The following is a 19,240-nucleotide window of genomic DNA, read 5'->3' as shown; positions in this document are numbered from 1 at the left end:
CAAGTTGCTAAGTATAGTCAGAGGGGTGAAGATGAAGTCAAAAGCAAGGACTTGAAATCACGAAGCATGTGGGAGTGCTGGGATTTATAGATTTATCTGTTTTGTATCCCATCAAAGTAGGGCAACCTCTTCCTCCCCCTAGAACACTTCTCCTGAATATACCAAAAGCTTCCATAAAACCTGAACTGGACACCGCCTCAGAATCTGGAAGGGACTCCCAAGCCGGTAGGTCTTACAACTTCCATGCCAGCTACAAGGCAAACCCTAGACCTCTGTGCATGTCATAGGAAGGAATAGAAGACCTCATTTTGGTCAATGGGATTGCTTCCCCAGCCCTGAGGCATTGAAGTGGAATGTTGTTGTTTTTTCCAGAACAGGGAACAGACTATCCAAAACTCACTCACAGACTTCTAGAATAGTAAAGGCTGAAAGGGTCCCTGGGGAAACTTGTCTCCTCCTCATCCTCACACAAAGAAATTAACCCTCATAGAGTGGGGCAGTTGAGCGGGGCCGGGGGCGGCAGGGGGTGGGGGGATTTGCCTGATGACACACAGCAGGTAAATAAAAAGCAGGGCCAGGAAGGAAGGGAGGGAGGGGGGGAGGGAGGGAGTCTTTGCCTCTAAGTCTCTGCTCCCCACTGCATTCTATTCTTCAGCAACAGACTGCATAATAAAACTGCAGCCTATTTTCCAGTGAATTTAAAACTAAAAACTGAAAATATTTCTGAATTACTATTCTTTAGAAGGGAGAAAAATGTCTCTCCAGCTCTCTGACTCCATCAAGCAATTAAACCTTTGGCTTTCACTCAGAAAGAGTATTTAAATTAATGAAGATAAAACGCTAGCTTACTCTTTCCCTCTAAGCAGCAGTTTTCTACCAAAAAGAATGAGAACGGCTTGCTGGAAGTAGGGATATTTTGGAGAAAGAAACAAAATCCAAGCTAATTCTCACAGTCACCTGAGACCCATCAGCCATGTGTCCTTCATTCATCAAACATTTATTAAACACTTATTCATTCAACCACTTACTGAGCTCCTACTGTGTGTATTCTAATGCTCACAGGAGCACAAATATGAATCAGAAATGAATTCAGCCCTCAGGACATTTATCACTGAGTAGGAAAGATAGTATTTACATAAATCATTATTGTACTACCCAGGGCCTGGCCTAAAGTTCTTAGCCCAAAGTAAATCTCATTTGAATGAATGAGTGGATGAATGAAATGGTGTCTGTTACAGATCATTGCTAATGAGAATTACTCTGGGGCTTGGACACAGAGCTTCTAGGACTTACTGGAGGCTGGGTGGGAGAATGAGCTTTAAGAGACAGCCCAGAGAAGGCAGGACTCCACAATGGGCAGGAGGAAGCCTGAAGAGCATTTTGGCAGCTCTATTCCTTTCTCTCGGCCTCAGTTTCCCCATCTTGTCATGAAGGGATGACACAGATGAGCTCTGAGGCATGTCCAGCAACAATGTTCCATGCTTCTATGATCCCAGTTCCCAGCACTGTATTGAATTTAAATCTAACCTCTCTTCTTAAAAACAACTGTTGAATCACTGTCCCTCTGCCTTCACCAGGTCACGCCCTTTGTCTCTGTGGATTTCTCTTGGGAGATGTTGAGAAGGGAGGGAATTTGATTCTAACTTTGATTGGCCTTCCTGTTGGTTTAAACAACAGAAAAATATCCAATTATCCCATTGACAATTACAGTCTGCACATTTCACCGCAGGCCCAGAAATCAGCCCAGCAGCAGAAAACCAGCCACAGACCAGGGGCACACACATGCAAGCCATTATCTCCTTGGAGACAGGCTGGCCTGCGAAGGTCCCCACTGGCTCAGGAAGCTGGAGGGCTCCTCGCCAGCAGGCCAGCGGTGACCCAGCAGTTGCACTCCCCCGTCCCGGCTCATCTCGGACAGTGAGGGGTCCCGAATGAAAGAACCACGTTGTACACTGGCTACAGATCCAGGCCTCATCAGGTCAAGAGATAAGTCAAGTGAGTTCCATAGGAAGGGATCGTGCCCTATTTGGTTAACAATATAAGCAACGCACAAGGCATGTGATCTGCACTTAATACATTACTAGTATTTATAGGAAAAATTTAGTTGAAGGCTAATGAATAAAGGAGTGAACAATTTGCTTGTGTAATGCTCCCAGGAATACTGTGGAAAAGACAGACTGGATCGAGGATGGGCCAGTGCTCAGGCTCAAGCTCCCTCTGGGAGCATGTATCAAGCTCTGCTCCTTCCCAGCTCTGTCCTTGGCAAGTCACTTCACCGCTTCCAGCCTCAGTTTCCTCATGAGGTGAACGTTGTACATGGCGCTCTGATTCCTCTTTAAGAAAGGACTTGTCTCTAGCTGCTGGGAGTATCATTAGCAAACAGCTCCAGCTAGACACATAGCAGCCACAGTCTCCTGTTCTCCAGAGAGCTGATCTCCTGCCCTCTTCACTGCCACTCATAAATTCTTGACCCTCCAGGGAGGTATTTGGACCTGAGCTGGCAAGGTTTCCACTACTGAGGGATGGAGGGAGGGATAGTTTCTGTCACCAGGACGGCTGGTGAAGTGTGGGTTGTGCACTACCAAGCACCCTGCACCCTAGAGAGACCTTCCTTCTTGAACCCCAGTACTTACACAAACTTTTAAAGTAACGATCACTGCCACCCTGTTATAGAAGATGAAACTGGTGCTTACATGGCTTTAGGGCCAGCCAAGGGCACACAGCTGGTAGGAAGCGAAGCTGGGAGTTGAGCCCAAGTCCAATTCTAAGGCCTATAAGTTGTCGCCACTTAGGCCCACATTAAAGTTTCCAAGAAAGGGTTTTGTACTTTGGCTTCCTTATTTTATTGCTTTTAAATATGAAAGTTCCCCAGGAGATTCAGATACAGTCAGTGTTATAAAGCCTGTCACATCCCCTCCTAACACCCATGTCAGTTCAGCATAGGATCCCAAGCCCTGGACAGGGATGCTGTTGCTCCTCGCCCTCTACTCTCACCCAGGAGCCTGCACCTAGAAAAGCCCTTTTGATGCTATCTACACTAATAAAAGAGTGAGATGCAAATTGACCGTACCTTCGTGACACCCACCAGCCAATCAGGAGTGAATATGCAAATTAACCCAACAAAGATGGCAGGTTAATTTGCATACACAGGCACCAAGCAGCCGGGGGCAGGGCAGGACGCTTGCGTTCCACAGTGCCCCAGCCGCTCCAGGCCTCTGGGCAGTGTGGGAAGGTGGAAAGGCAGTGCCAGCAGCCAGGGGAAGGAAGGCCCATTCTTGCACGAATCTTCATGCATCAGGCTTCTAGTTTACTTATAAGGGTCTCAAAAACCAAAAGCCTGACCCATATGATTCACCCAGGCTGATGGATGGTCCCACACAACTTCGCAGCATTTGTTTATTTTGTATATTGAGGTGAACATTGGCACCACAGAGTGAAATTGAGTTTCAGTGGAACGCAACAGAAAGAAGCCAATTATCTAACATGAATTATTTATCTGGGCACAATAATCATGGTGTTGTTCCCCATGACAGAGGCCTCCGCAACTTGGAACAAGAGGAAAGAAGAGGTGGCTGCTATTGTCTGCCCCCAATGCAGACTCAGATTCAATGAATTAACCCCTCCCACATCCTGTAAATACACATGAGTCTTCTCTGTGAGTTTGGCCTATGCACCTGCCCCCAGAACACACATGATTGATATGTTGGTAGGCACAGGGATTGTATTCCCCCAGTGTTCTGGGAAAGCCTGCCAATTTCAGGCTGTGGCTATATTAGAGGAAATAACATCTTCTCTTTGCAGCCCACCCTGTGAGGATGAAGACATTCTAAAAAAGCATTTTCTCAGGTTGCAATGCTTGTGGCCAGCCAGAACTCATGAAGTCATCTTAGTTGAGAGTTTTCCTGTCAAGGTATCTGCTATATAATATCAACTAGAAGCCCTATCCTGCCTCTAAAAGTATACAGTATCCCCCCTTATCTGCAGGGATACATTCCAAGGCTCCCAGAGGGTGCCTGAAACTGTGAATAATAGCACCAAACCCTAGGCATACTGTTGTTGTTTTTTCCCTATGCATACATACCTATGGTAAAGTTTAATTTATAATTTAGGCACAGTAAGAGATTAACAACAATAACTAATAATAAAATAGAACAATATACTGTAATGAAAGTTATGTGAATGTGGTCTCTCAAAATATCTTATTGCCCTGACCTCACCCTTCCCTTGGTGATGTGAGATGATAAAATGCCTATGTGATGAGATGAAATGAGGTGAATGAATGACGGAGGCATTGACATGGCCTTAGGCTAAGAGTAACCTTCTGATGATACATAACAAGCACTATATGGCTTCTCTTTGGCAGGTTGAAATTGCCAGCATCACTACTCTTTCGCTTTAAAATAACTTTTAAAGTGACTATTAAAATAAGTTGCTAGAACACAAGCACCGCAGGAGGCAATCTGATAACTGAGACAGCTTCTTAGTGACTAATAGGCAGGTAGCGTCTCCAGCCAGGACAAAGGGATGACTCATGTCCCAGGCGAGACTGAGGAAGACAGCACAAGATTTAATCATGATACTCGGAACATCACACAATTTAAAACTTATGAATTGTTTATTTCTGAAACTTTCCATTTAATATTTTCAGATCTCGGAAGACCACGGGTAAATGAAATCTAATTTCTAAATCATTTTTGTGTGATTTAATTTCCTTTTATCCTTATAACTTCTGGGGAGGTTGGAAGTGAGAAAGAGATATCAGTGGTTCCCAGAAGCTTGGAAGGGCGCCAGGAGCTGATCTACCTTGGCCCACGTGCCCTACTCCGGGGAGCTATTCCTCTTCTGAGGAAGTTGACATTGATGGAGCAGCTCCCATGTCAGGCAGGTGCTTTATGCAAATTTTCCTAAACTCTCATAACAACCCGATGATGTAAGCATAAATATCTCCCTTTCATAGATGCAGAAACTAAAGCCCAAGGTTACAGCTAATAAGTAACAGAACCAAGAATCAAGTTGAGACTCTCCCAACTCCTAATCACTGTCCTAACGGCCCTGTGAGGATATCTTCCTCACCTTCCCACAAGCTCTGATCTGACCATCCCGGGACCCAGCAGGCTCTGTGGAGGTGTCCCAAAGTACTACTGTCAGAGCTGATACCGCCCACCTGGCTCCATAGCTATGGACCTCCCACCTGGCTGGCACCGGAGCTGTAAAACTAAGAGTCTACTTCATCTACATCAGTTCCACTTTCTCCTGGCTTACAATATTAGGCTGCTGAGAGTGTCTGTCTGTGATTGCTTATTTTCTCAGTGAGGTCACTTGCTAAGGGAGATCAGAGGAGGGATTTCTGGAAGAACTCCCCAAGATCACCTACATGAGGAGCCACAGAGGGCCTCTGAGATACAGCAGGCCCTCATTAAACCATAGCTCCCCCGATGTAGCTCTCTCTGTATGACGGACACTTATTTATATTAACTCATTTAATCCACACATCAACCCTATGAAGTAGTACTGTTATCTCCCCATTTGACACATGAGGGAACCAAGATGCTGAGAAGGCACCTCTGGGGCCATGAGTCTCTCCTTTCCCCAACTTCATCATCTGGACTTTACCTGTTCAGTGCATTCTTCCCTCCCTCACCCCCCTGCCCCTCTACTGCCCAACTCAGGGCAATAGTCATTTCCCAAGGACCAGCTCTGAGCTCACTTCTCTCCCTGGAGCTCTGGGGGAAAGAGGAGACACTTAAAGGTAGACTAACCCTTCAAAGAGGCTCAGAGAGGACCGTCACAAACCCTGAGGGCCCCCAGTGACTCCAGCCTCCTGGCCTAGGAAGGATCAGGAACCTCCTCTGGGGTCCCCTATCTTAGCAGCACACCCCACTTGATTCTTTGCTTCACTGCCTGCCTGGATCTTAGACTGTAGCTCCTTGGGAGATAGGATGTGCCTGACTCCTCCATGCCCCAGGGTGCAGTTCCATGCATATATGCTGAGTGAACCTGGTATCCCCAACACCTTGTCCTGAGCTTCCTCCCCAGGATGGTGCATGGAGAGGGCACCACCTGCGGTCTTGGGACCCAGGTCTGACCCTGAGAGTCAGCTGTGGGACTTACCGCTGACCCGGGAGGGTGATGGAGTCCACCTGGCGGCCTCCAGGCAGCGCCATCATGTTGATCCCAATCTGAAGCAAAGCCTGCCCACAGCGGTCGGGACCCTGGAAAGAGAAGGAAGGATGGGGTCAATGAGGGCCCCAAGAGAGGAGACCCAATTACTTTCTCTCCCAGATCTTGGCCACAAGGAGTCAAGGCAGATGTGGAGGAAGACCCCCTAGCCCTCCTCTGCTTTTTGAACCAGTTTATGCTCTGCTGTCCTCACACAAGTAATACAAGACTCTGATCTTGGTTCTAAGTCCCTAGCCCACTATGAACTTCCGCAATCTTTTATCCCATTGTCAAATATGTGCCTGACCCATTTTGCTTTGTACCAAATATTGGACCACAGGGACCAGCAAACATAACAGGAGGAAAACTTATACTTAAGTCTATGGTTTATCTGAAATGCACATTTAACTGGGCATCCCATATTTTTGCTAAATCTGGCAACTCTACATGCTAATTCCCTAACTGTATACCATCACAGCACTGGGTTATTCACTTTGATTATGCCTGGAAAATGTGACTCTGTAATGGGCATGGTGGTTGCTTCCCAAAATCCATTCCACTTCAGATGACGTAATTTCACCCAGACTGCCAGTAATTGGTTCAGAGTGCTTCTAGGAAAAATATTCTCCTAACTACAAGGTAAGACTGGATCTCTCCCATTGAACCTGAACAAGGAAAGAATATCATTTCATTGCTGCTAGAAACCATCTTGCAATCAAGAGAGGACCTAGCTGGAGAAGAAAGGTCCTTGATCCCTGAACCTGGAGTTGGGCCCACCTCTAGGCTTCCTGTTATGTAAGATAATGAAGTTGTTGTTTAAGTGAGGATTTGGGTTCTCTGTAGACAAAAGCAGGCTGACTGATAAAGGGGAACCAGGTCCCAGGGGCTCCAGTCCCAGCACTGAAGACCCACTTGGCTTGTCTGTGCTTCACAGGTTGGATTGAGACAATAGCATCCTTTTTCCCCCATAAAACAAGCTGCCCACCTCTCTGTCTCCTCCTGCCTTGCCTTGTCCCTTCCCCAGTCCTCCCTCTCTGCCAACTCCTTCTCTGAGCCAATAAAGAAGCCCTCCCTGTGGGAAATGGAGATTCTATCACTGTTGCCTGGGCAAAGTAATAAAAGAGAGGGATGGCTGTCCCCTGACATGCCCTGGTTTGAGGACAGCAGATTTCAAGACATTCAGAGAAAACACAAGAATGAACTGGTGGAAAGATACAGCGGAGGTGGGCAAGCTAAGTCCAGGAAAATTAAACTCTTACTCTGTGGTTACAGTGACCCTTATGAGAAAAGAGCAGAGGAGGACTTCAATTAATAGTGGTGTGGCTGGACATAAAGTACCCCTTATGATGCTTGGAATAAAGAATGCGTGTGTCCATCGAAAAAGTATGGGGAGGCAGAGGCCCAGAATAAACTAAGGCTTTGGTTAATTCCAGGGACTCACGGCCACTGTGGGCCCCGATAGACTGTGAGCCCTTCAAGGGCAAGAACCACTTGCAAGCACTCTATGTTGCCTGTTGAAAGAAGGGGTGGAATGGATTTTTAATACCTTTATGTTGAGCCCTAATTATTTATCTATAACTGAGGCTGATATCTATTTCACAGAACTCTATAACAATGACGTGAGATAAGTAACAGAGACGGGAGCTAAATAAATAGAAGCTGTTATTATTATTGTGTCCTGGGAGTCTGCTGTGTGCTCAGCCCCGTGATCAGATAAAGGTGATGAGGAAAATGAGATGAAGTGTATGAAGCTTCTCGCACAGGGACAATGTGCGTCACTGGTGTCAGCATTGTTATTTCTACCATTACCATCGTTATTGAGAAAATGTATTTTGGGAACCCAGTGAGTCACTCGCCTGAAAAGTATGACACAAAAGAAAAAGTTAGAAATAACAAAATTCCCTTTGTGATGTGTCTGACTAAAGAACCAGAAAGTAATACCAATTTCTCCAAAAGTTATGATGTGTTCAGAGTGCATGAACAAGCAGGCCTTAATTTACCGCCATCGTTGTCATGGAGAAGGGAAGGGGGGCAGAGAAAAACTGCCGAAGAGGGAATTAAAGCTCAGAGCAGCTGAGGAGACAGAGACGATCAGGAAGTTTGAGGTCCTTTAAGCTGTGAACCAATCAGTCCAGGCCGGTGTCACGGTTTGATGCCCAGGTTGCTGCTCGATCCCCTATAGAGGGCATGCAGGAGACAGCCGATCAATGATTCTCTCTCATCATTGATGTTTCTAGCTCTCTCTCTCTCTCTCTCTCTCTCTCTCTCTCTCTCTCTCCCCCTCTCTTTTTCTGAAATCAATAAATATATATATATATTTTTTAAATAACTAAGTATGAACCAGTCAGGATTCTGTAACTAGGTGAAGCACACTCTAGAATATTGAAGGAACCTCTGGATCTGATCAAGTCATATCGGAGGGACCCAGAGGGAGAGCTGTTGGGCACAAAAGCCTGGATGTTTTGAATTTCTAAGAGGCAGATTCCAGGAACACAGCTTGCAGTGCATAAAATTCTAGAACAGATTCCTAATCACTGATGGGGGGCCTTTTGGACAAAAGCCATGAGCACAAGAGGCCAGCAAAGGCACAGTAGGAACAAGTCATGCCCCAAAAATCTATACCCTTTTCGTTAGGGACACTGGGCTCTTAGCTGAGGGAAATGCACTAAATCTAAGATGGATTTGTTTTGTCAAAGCACCCTGGTGAGATGTCTTTGCTCATCCATTTCATTCATAGTCTCCCAGCAGTTATGCTGGTGGAGGCTGCCCGCTAACAAAACCTGGGGAGGCCTCTTGGGCACATCTGGACTGTATATAAACCACTGGCCTTCACAGACTGCATTATGATGCCTGTCTCCTTTCCCCAATGGGACAAGATTCCTTGATGTCTGAAACTACATCTTGCTCAGTGTGAGACTAGGCACAGGACCCTACACAATGAACTGCTCAGTCAAACTGAGATTATGATTCCAATGAGATCTCAGAGGAGCTACACTTCACATTCAATGGGAATAAGAAACAGGTTAGAGAAATCTATAAGGTGACAGAGGGAATATCAAAGACTTTAACCCAGCTGATGTTTATAAAGTACCTCTATAATGAAAACAATAGGTAATATTTATTGACTAGGTACTATGTGCCCGGCCCTGTTCTAAATGGTTCATATAGTATTAACTCATTTAATATTATCATCATCCCTTTGTTACAGGTGAGACCTCTGAAATTCAGTGGAATTATGTCCATTGCCCAAGGTCACACAGCTAGTAAGTGACGGAGGACTAGAATCCAAGTTTTATGATTGCAGATGATGATGAGAGCAATGAACAGGTGACATGTGTTCAGCATTTGATAACAGGCAGCCTGACTGAATTCCAGCCCCAAACTTCATAGCCAAGCCCTCTTCTCTCTCACCAGCACCTCCCACTGTTCCCACCACCCAGACTGTGAGTCTCCCAGCTCCTTCTAGGGATGCCCTTCAATGACACAGCCAGAGAGAGGACAGAACAGTCCTCAGAAAAAATGAAACAAATCACAAAAACTGCAACCAAATGGTGGGAGGAAGAGAAGCACAGACAGTGGGGCCATCTCCCTGTTCCTCATCTGTAGGTTTCTTTCATGACAGTCACATGGACAGAGTTATGGGGCGTAAAGGGATTAGGGGAGGGAACACCGCAGTCCCAGCTAAGCCTAAAGTGTCACTAGGTTTATAGAGAGACCTGTTGCAAGCATGCAGCCCTCAGGGACACCCCTGTGGCCTGCTGCCCTGACAGCCACCCCTTCCCACTGCCCTAGGCTGAACTCATTCTATTGACAGGGGCTCAGAGTAGAACCCCTCCAAAGCTATACAGCATGTCAGGAAGCCAAGAATAGATTCAAGGCACCCTCTTTGCCCCAAGCTATCTGTGTTGCAACATAAACTTAAATTTGGGAATCTGACAGATCCAGAGACTGTGCCTCATTAGTACATGAACTTGAGAAAATCATCAGCCCCCATGAAGGTGTTTTCTTCAGTTATACCTGCCTCCTAGGAGCTTCATGAGGATTAAATGAAACCACTCACAAGAGTTCCTAATAATATCATATCATATCATCCTATCTAATAACAGAATAATATGCAAATTGCACTCCAAATATGCAGACTGTCACTCCAACACACAAGATGGCTGCCCCATGTGGACACAAGATGGCCACCACAAGATGGCCAGCAGGGGAGGGTGGTTGGGAGGGAACAGGCCTGCAAGGGAGGGCAGTTGGGGGAAACCAGGCCAGCAGGGGAGGGCAGTTGTGGGGGACCAGGCCTTCAGGGGAGGGCAGTTGGGGGCAACCGGGCCAGCAGGGGAGGGAAGTTAGGAGTGACCAGGCCTGCAGGGAAGGGCAGTTGCAGGGGACCAGGCTGGCAAGGGAGGGCAGTTAGGGATGACTGGGCCAGCAGGGGAGGGCAGTTAGGGGCAATCGGGCCAGCAGGGGAGGGCAGTTAGGGGTGACCAGGCTGGCAGGGGAGGGCAGTTAGGGGCAATTGGGCCAGCAGGGGAGCCGTTAGGCATCAATCAGGCAGGCAGAAGTGGTTAGGGGCAGTCAGGCAGGCAGGCAGTCAGGCAGGCAGGCAGGCAGGCAGGCAAGTGGTTGGGAGCCAGCAGTCCTGGATTGTGAGAGGGATGTCCCAGATTGGAGAGGGTGCAGGCTGGGCTGAGGGACACCCGCCGCCATGCACGAATCTTGTGCACTGGGCCTCTAGTATATCATAAAATATCATATCAATCATGTGCTTGGCACATGGTAGCCTCAAAGAAGGAGCGTCCTTCCTCATGGCAGTAGGAGTTGAGACACATCTCAAGGCAGCGATGCTACCTTGCCCACAAAAGAGATGAGGACACATGTCGGAGTGAGCAGGAAAGAGGAAACTCCATTATCACCTCTACCCCACCTCAAAGGGCTCCCTAACTCATTGAAAATCTCACCCTGGAACTTCAACCTTGGTTCTATGCCTCCTTCACTAGGAGGGGCTGGTTTACAAAAAAAGACTTGAAGCCTTAAAGTTCACTGATTTAGTTCAACGCCTGCTGGGACAGCCGCGCATTTGGACAGCTCATTTCTCTCCTGCATCCCATTAGAGGCAGCGCTTGCTCACCTCCATTTGGCTAATGAGCCAGCCTGGGCTCTGGAGGAAAGGGAGCCTGTTTACAGTAAATTACTCAATTAGAACCAGGAGAAAGGGAGGTTTCTGCTGTTGTCTAATGGGCCAATCCGAGTGCAGCTCACGGCAAGGCGAAAATTGTTTAATCTGCAGAAGCCATTATGGCTGTCAACGGGGAGGGGGGGGGGGGCAGGATGGTAAACATTGGGGAAAGCAGTTAAGCTCCAGCTGAAATGCTAGGTAGGAGGCAGGGGTGGAGGTAAGAGAGGAATGAGACCTGGGGATGCAGTCAGGTCCCTCATTATATGATCCCCTACCCCTCTTTATTCCTCACCCCATAGAAGCCCTCACAATTGTATTTAAACATTTCTCTCTGGAATTAGTAGCTTTACATCTTTCTTCGCTGAGGGTCCCAGGGGCATGGACTGGAGGTCTGTCCTGTTCACTACTGTATCCCCAGGCCCACCTTCCTGAAGCAGTGCCTTGTGCATAACGATCAAATCAATGAACATTTGCTGACTGACCAGGCAGCTTCTTGTTGAAGGAACTTCAGCTTCCTCATTGGTAATGGGAGATGAAGGTACCTATCGCAGCATGTGTTATGAGTACTCGGTGAGACAATTGTGGGAGGGTCTTTTGTGACTATACATATACCTGGAAAGGGCATCCTAATATCCATTGAGACAAAGCCCCCTGTCCCTGCTGAGTTCTCATAGTCTACACTGTCTGTCATACCCAGCTGGACAGCCTCCCTCCTCACTCCCAGCTCTGTCTTCACCACGTTCTACAGACAGACAGACATTCCACAGACAATCCCACTGCTGCAGGAAAACTACAGCCACAGGTAACCAAGAGGATGCTAAGAGAGGTCCTGAGGGCTTCCACCAGTACTAGGTGAGAATGGAAGGTGTGGAGAAGAGGTCAGGGAAAGTTTCTCAGGGCTTGACCCTAAAGCTGCCACTTGAAAGAATGTGGAAGCGAAGGAAGGAGAGGGGACCGGAAGGAAGAGAATGCAGGCAGCAGGAAGAGCACGTGAAAGGCACAGGATCGTGAGTACAGAAGAGATTCTAGAAGGCTGAGTGGAGCATGCTAGGCTGGGGGTGGAGTTTAGAGGAAACTACCCCAGTGGCATGGGAATGCAGGAAAACGAGTGGTCCCTTTCAGCTAGGGGAGGAAGGCAGACTTCTTAGAGGAGGTGACATCTGGATCTTGCATGCAGGGTGGGATTTTGCCAGATGTAAATGGGACAAGGACATTCCGTGCCAGGAGAGCACTTCGAGCCATGGCAAGGAGACCAGAAAATGTAGTGGGTATCCAGAGACCCAGATATCTCCCAGGGGTTGGAGAGAAGGTGCCTCTATGGCCCTGCATATGAAAGGTTGGTTCTTTGGACTCTATGCTATGGATGGTGAGGGGGGCCACTGAAGGTGTTTGCGAGGGAGGGCGAAATGATCGGCGTGGAATTTCAGCACGCACGGTGACCAGTGGAGTGGATGGACTCCAGGGAATGAGACCAGCAGCAGCAGTTTATTTAAGAGAACGATGTAAGCCCCCAGTGGGACCACAAAAGCCTGGGGCCGAAGAGGTGGGGACCTGGAGGGGCAAGGAGGACTGAAATGGGATTTGGGAAGCAACAACAATAAGCCTCTCTTCTCACCCCGACTCGGGGTCTCTGTTTGACTTATAGGAGGGTGGCAACAGTCATCAGAGATATTTCAGTATTGCTAGGTGTGGTGGCCAGCACTCTGCAGCAACCAGATACTTTAAGAATCCTCATTCCCGGGGGAGATCCAAGCTGTCACCCAGCCCTGATGAATGGGCTGAACCTCATGAAATATAGACAGCTCTGGCTCCCTTGAGGAAGCCCCAGTGGCCCCTCACAGCTGCCAGGCGACAGAGCCCAGCAAGTTGGCAGACCAGACCTCAAAGAGCCAGGCCTTGTCCCTTGAGGCACTAAAAACCCTGGTTGGACAGCCCAAAAGGACTGTGTATCAGGGAGAAGGGGGCCTGCCCAGACCTCAGGGCTGCTCAGGTTCAAGATGAATTTTAAAGGATTGATAAAGGATAAAATGGGAGTGATGGTTCCTTCCTCGTGGCACTCTGTGCGGATCAGTGAGATCACATAAGGGAAGTACCTGGCACACAGGGCTGCTCCATATAAAGATTGGTTCAATCTCTCTTCTGGTGAGGACAGTGCCTAGCAGTAGGGAGGCAGCCAGAAGGAGGCCATTCTGAACTATGTGCAGCTAGTCAACTGCTTTTTACTCTTTAACTTTTTAATTATCACTTTTTACTTCTAACTTTTCCTCATGTGAATGTTAGCCAACTGCTCGAATGTCCGTCAGCCTTGATTTGCAAAAGTGAGAGCCCTCTCTCATTGGGCGCAGGTCCCAGGGTGCTAAAATTAACAATAAGTATACTTTAAGTTAATGACTTACTGGTTGTGGCTGCCACGAATAGACATAATTCTCAGATAAGGGCCATTAGAGAAAATTGAATAGCTCCAACGTGGTGAAAATTTGGATACATCCTGTTTCATAAATCATGACCAGAGGTCACTGGGCAAGCTATTTCACTCTCTGAGTCATGATGAAGACCCAGGTTGAGGGGGTCCACATACCCTTGGGAAAGTGAACACAGGAGAGAGAACTGTACAATGTTTTGTAACTTCACAAATATAATGTTCTTCTAGAGCCATGAGCAGGTAGGTGATAGTGCTATTTTAACAACCATAATAATCCAACTCTCATTTCCAATTTTATTTCCTTCTCAAATCCTCCAAGCTGCAGTTTGCTCAATAACATTTGGAAGATCGCATGATGAGATCATGGAAATCCAAAGTTCAGGATTGAGATTCCAATCCCAGTTCTGTCTCCTTCTAGACCTCTCCTACCTTTAGCCTCCTCATCTGTAAAAATAGGAATAGAACCTATTCTCAAGGCTGTGGATATAATCAGTAAGATCATGTATCTTGCATGATTCTTACAAGAACAAGTGATAATAAAATAAGCTGCTTTGACCCGGAAGGATAGTTAATGGTGCTACACAGGAAATATCATGATATCCATCTTTGTGCCCAATAAAAGATCCATTTCCGACCCAGACATCAGACCCAAAAAGTTGCTACCCACTAGGGGATTAAAAAGCAAAATATATTTAATATATGGGAAGAAAAAAACCTTCCATGGAAGAGATTTGATAAAGACCTAGTACATAAAGACCACCCTTTGAGTAATTACAAACAACAACAACACTAAAACTTTTTCTGTGATCGCAACACTGGCCCTGAAGAAATAATTAACATCCTACTCATACTCTCTGTGACCTAAGTAGTATAGGGCATTCTAAGGAAAATCCAGACGGAACCAGAACCTTGGTTCGGCCACAATGACAAAGGGTTCTCACCAGTTCATTAATAAAAGGAACCAAAGACAGAGAACCAGAACCCACTCTAGGGTCACAGTATATACAAATGGAATAACCTCAAGTGTGAACACAATGCAACCAATCTCAACAAATCCTACTGTCATTGCCATAACATCCTCAGATAAAGAATCTTTTATGTGGGAGCCTGGTGTCAGGAACATGGTCCACATGGTCAACATATACTAGTAACCATCTGAGTTAATTAACTGGGGCACAGAATGGGTCAAGCAGTCCTTTTACAGATTGCTATCTTATCAAGGCTCATTTATGTCACTGTGTCACATGTCACAGTGGCATCTGAACAGTGCATTGCATTATATCCAGCACAAAGTAGGAGCTCAATAAATGTTAATCATTCCCCAACAGAGTATTCCCTGGTTCTCCAAAAACACCTTGCTTTTCCATAATTCATTGCACCCAGCACATCCATACTGAAATCTCCTCAATCCCCTTTTTCTATCTCCAGGTGATACCAGTGTTTCTGGACTCAGCTTTTATCCTACCTCATCTGAGAGGACTTCCCCAATCACCCTAAACCTATAGTAATTGCTCCCTTCAAAAAGTTACCTAGGAATAAATAAAACTGTGAGGTCTTGAACAATTTTAAATTATAAGACAAAGCATGCTTTCTCCCTAGTCCCTCTCTCTTCCCCTTTCTGCCTACGGCATGATGCCAGAGCAACTGAAAAGCCACACCATGGCAAGGCCAGAAGATGGAAGAAGTTGAGTCCCAAATCACAGTTTAGAGTAGAGCCACCCAACCTACAACAGTCTGTGATGTAAGCAAGAAATGAACATAATGTGCTAAGCCACCGATACTTGGGGGTTTGCTTGTTACAGCAACTAATTTTCATTAATCTGACTAATTATAAGAATTAAAGTAAATGATATATTAAAGGTACCTATAAGTATGCTAGATACTGGTATCTTAATAAATATAAGTTCCTTTTCTCTTCTTCCACAGTCTTGGAGAAGAGGGTGGAATATTGTGTTTGTCTACTGACAATTACTGGACACTGTTCAGTCTACTGGACACCGACTAGTTCATGCACAATATAGCCAGGGTCCAGAAGTTGATAAGATGAGGGTGTGATGAAATAAATACTTACAAACATTTGAAGTCATATCACTTCTGAGACTAAGATTCTGTTTCTCAGCCTGTGCCTTCTCTGTTCCTATGCATCCATTCATAATAACAGCCAAAATTTATTACAGGTATTTCTAAGGTGCATTTTTATCATATTTTAACATCTGCAATTGGGATGTATGTTTCAGTTGATGACATCTTGGCATTGTTTCATAGTTTAGTTGGAAGCATAATCTCTTTTTTGTGAAGTAACAGGTAAGTTTACAATCTGTGGCATCTTAAATTCAGTGGAAATGTGGTTCTGGGCACTGTGTACCAAGCACTCTTCTAAGGGATTAATATAAATAAATTCATTTATTTCTCAAAAATCCAAAATAATTAATACTACTATTACCCAATTTTAAAGACATTAAAATGAAGATGCAGAGAGATTCAATAATTTGCTAAGGTATACAGCTGGTAAGTTGAGTGGGGGGAAAGACTCTATCCTCTCTTTAAGGAACTCCACACCATGCCGCTATTTTTTAGCACCTGATTTTTACTAGGCAATTGATTCTTCTTCCTATAAAGAAAGCTCACAAGCATATTCTATATTCAGCAATATCATAGACCATTATTCTAAAATACTTCCCCATAAGAAGAATTTTAGAGAATTGATAAAGATGATCTTACTGTGTGTTTTTTAATGCATCACTGAGCTATTGAAAATGAAATCTAAAGAGACTGAAAGGAAAGCAAAAGCAGGAACCAGGAATAATAAGCAATAAATGAAGGGAGTTTTTATCCTAAGAACATCTGCTGAATGTTATATTCCCTAAGCTTCTGTTTCATGTGTGTATAGAGCAGGACAGACTAGGGACAAGGCCTAGGGAATAGGGAAAAAATCAAATAGGAGTCCAGAAGATCAGCAACTCAGTATAAGGGTAAGTGAGAAATAAATCTTCAATACAGAAGGTACAAAACAACAAAAGTTGTTTATCCTAACTTAGGTAAAAGGAACCAAAACCACTCTTAAAAACGAATTATCGCAATATGATCTTCATATAGATTTGTGGCCTGAACACACATTATCTGTGAGGGGGAATAAAAACTCAAAGACTTCAGTTTCAAGAAATAAAAGACAATCTTGGAAACATTTTCAAGGAACAACGTCTATGAAATATAGCCAAGAAGATTTGAGAAAGAACCAAATTATATTCTATAAATTAAAAATATAATAATTAAAATGAAAAACTCATTGGACAGATTGATCACAGCTAAAGAATGGATTGCTGTATTAAACGATAGAACAAAAAAAGTTATCCAAGCAGCCCAGAGAGACAGAGAGAAAATAGGAGAGAATTAAATCTAAGGAATAGAGAGTAAAATAGTCTAACAGGTATTTAATCAGATTTCTAAAGGGAGACAAGAGGTAGAATAGAGGAGGAAATTATAAAGAAATAGTGGATGACGCGCCCCCGGGTCCAGGTGAGGCCATGTGTCCCTGGATCCGGGTGAGGCCTCGAGCACCTAGGTCCAGGTGAGGCCACGTGCCCCTGGGTCTGGGAGAGGCCACACACCCCTGGGTCCAGGTGAGGACATGTATCCCTGGATCCGGGTGAGGCTGGGTCCCGGGTCCGTGTGAGGCCACGCGCCCCTGGGTCTGGGAGAGGCCACGCACTCCTGGGTCCAGGTGAGGCCATGTGTCCCTGGATCCGGGTGAGGCTGGGTCCCGGGTCCGGGTGAGGCCACGCGCCCCTGGGTCTGGGAGAGGCCACGCGCCCCTGGGTACGGGTGAGGCCATGTGTCCCTGGATCCGGGTGAGGCCTCGCGCACCTAGGTCCGGGTGAGGCCACACGCCCCTGGGTCTGGGTGAGGCCACGTGCCCCTGAGTCCGGGTGAAGCCGTGCCCCTAGGTCAGGCCGAGACCAAACCAGAGGGAGTTGGACCTACGTTACCACCATTTGTCTACCATCCAGAGCTGAGGGGTCAGTGCTGACATGTACACATAAGGAACTGGTGGACATTGAAATTGGGTCTCTAAAGAACTGTTGGTCCAGAAAGAAACTCACTACAGACTGATTCATTTGCCTGTCAGCATAACTATTATTGCTCGTCTCACATTCAGTTCTTATAAGTATATCTCTAGGGACACATGATCTCGCTCATCTAGGGGAAATGATGAACAACATAGACTGATGAACAAGAACAGAACCAGAAACAAGGAGACATCAATCGGACTAGCGGGCCTCAGACGGAGGATAGGGGAGGTTGGGGGGATGGGGTAGAGATCAACCAAAGGACTTGTGTGCATGCATATGAGCCTATCCAATGGTTAAGTTCAACAGGGGGTTGGGGCATCCGTGGGGAGGGGTGTGGGATGGGAATGGGGGGATGAGGACAAATATGTGACACCTTAATCAATAAAGAAATTAAAAATTAAAAATAAAAAATAAATAAAAATAAATAAAAAATAAATAAAAATAATAATAATAAAAGTGAAGATGCAAAAACAGTAAAAAAAAAAAAATAGTGGCTGAAATTTTTCCAAGAATTTTTAAAAGACAAAACAACTTACAAATACAGAATACCACAAACTCAAAATGGATAAAGGACTTAAAGGTAAGACAGGAAACCATAAAAGTCTTAGAAGAATCCATAGGCAGCAAAATATTAGACATATGTCGTAGCAATATCTTTACTGATATAGCTCCTAGGACAATGGAAACTAAGGAGAAAATAAACAAAGGGGACTACATCAAAATAAAAAGCTTCTGCACAGCAAAAGAAACCATCAACAAAACAACAAGAAAACCCACTGCATGGGAGAATATATTTGCCAATGTTACCTCTAATAAGGGTTTAATCTCCAAAATTTACAGGGAACTCATACAACTTAACAAAAGGAAGATAAACAATCCAATCAAAAAATAGCCAAAGGACCTAAATATACACTTTTCAAAAGAGGACATACAGAAGGTCAAGAGACATATGAAAACATGCTCAAGTCACTAATCATCTGAGAAATGCAAATCAAAACGACAATGAGGTACCATCTCATACCTGTCAGAATGTCTATCATCAACAAACGACAAGTGCTGGCAAGGATGTGGGAAAAAAAGGAATCCTCGTGCACTGCTGGTGGGAATGCAGACTGGTGCAGCCACTATGGAGAACAGTATGGAGTTTCCTCAAAAAATTAAAAATGGAACTCCCATTTGACCCAGTAATCCAACTTTTAGGAATATATTCCAAGAAATCAGAAATACCAATCAGAAAGAATATACTAGTATAAAAGAATATTTCATAACAGCACATTTACAATAGCTAAGATTTGGAAACAGCCTAAGTGCCCATCAACAGATGAGTGGATTAAAAAATGGTGGTACATCTACACAATGGAATACTACACTGCTATAAAAAAGAAGGAACTCTTACCATTTGCAACAGCATGG

At 45.4% G+C, this 19,240-nt stretch overlaps 1 protein-coding gene across 1 annotated transcript in view; it reads right to left on the bottom strand.

The window, feature by feature from the left end:
* INSC (INSC spindle orientation adaptor protein) overlaps positions 1–19,240 on the bottom strand; it is a 129,417-nt gene that overhangs the window by 86,968 nt on the left and 23,209 nt on the right. The window contains exon 2 of the mRNA XM_008150999.3: positions 6,112–6,212. Coding sequence (XP_008149221.2) covers positions 6,112–6,212 — 101 coding nt within the window. The remainder of the gene's footprint in view (positions 1–6,111; positions 6,213–19,240) is intronic.

This window comes from Eptesicus fuscus, chromosome 13 (assembly GCF_027574615.1).
Source record: "Eptesicus fuscus isolate TK198812 chromosome 13, DD_ASM_mEF_20220401, whole genome shotgun sequence".
NCBI lineage: Eukaryota > Metazoa > Chordata > Mammalia > Chiroptera > Vespertilionidae > Eptesicus > Eptesicus fuscus.
Note: the sequence above shows the minus strand (reverse complement) of the source record. Positions and strands in the feature narration are given on the sequence as shown.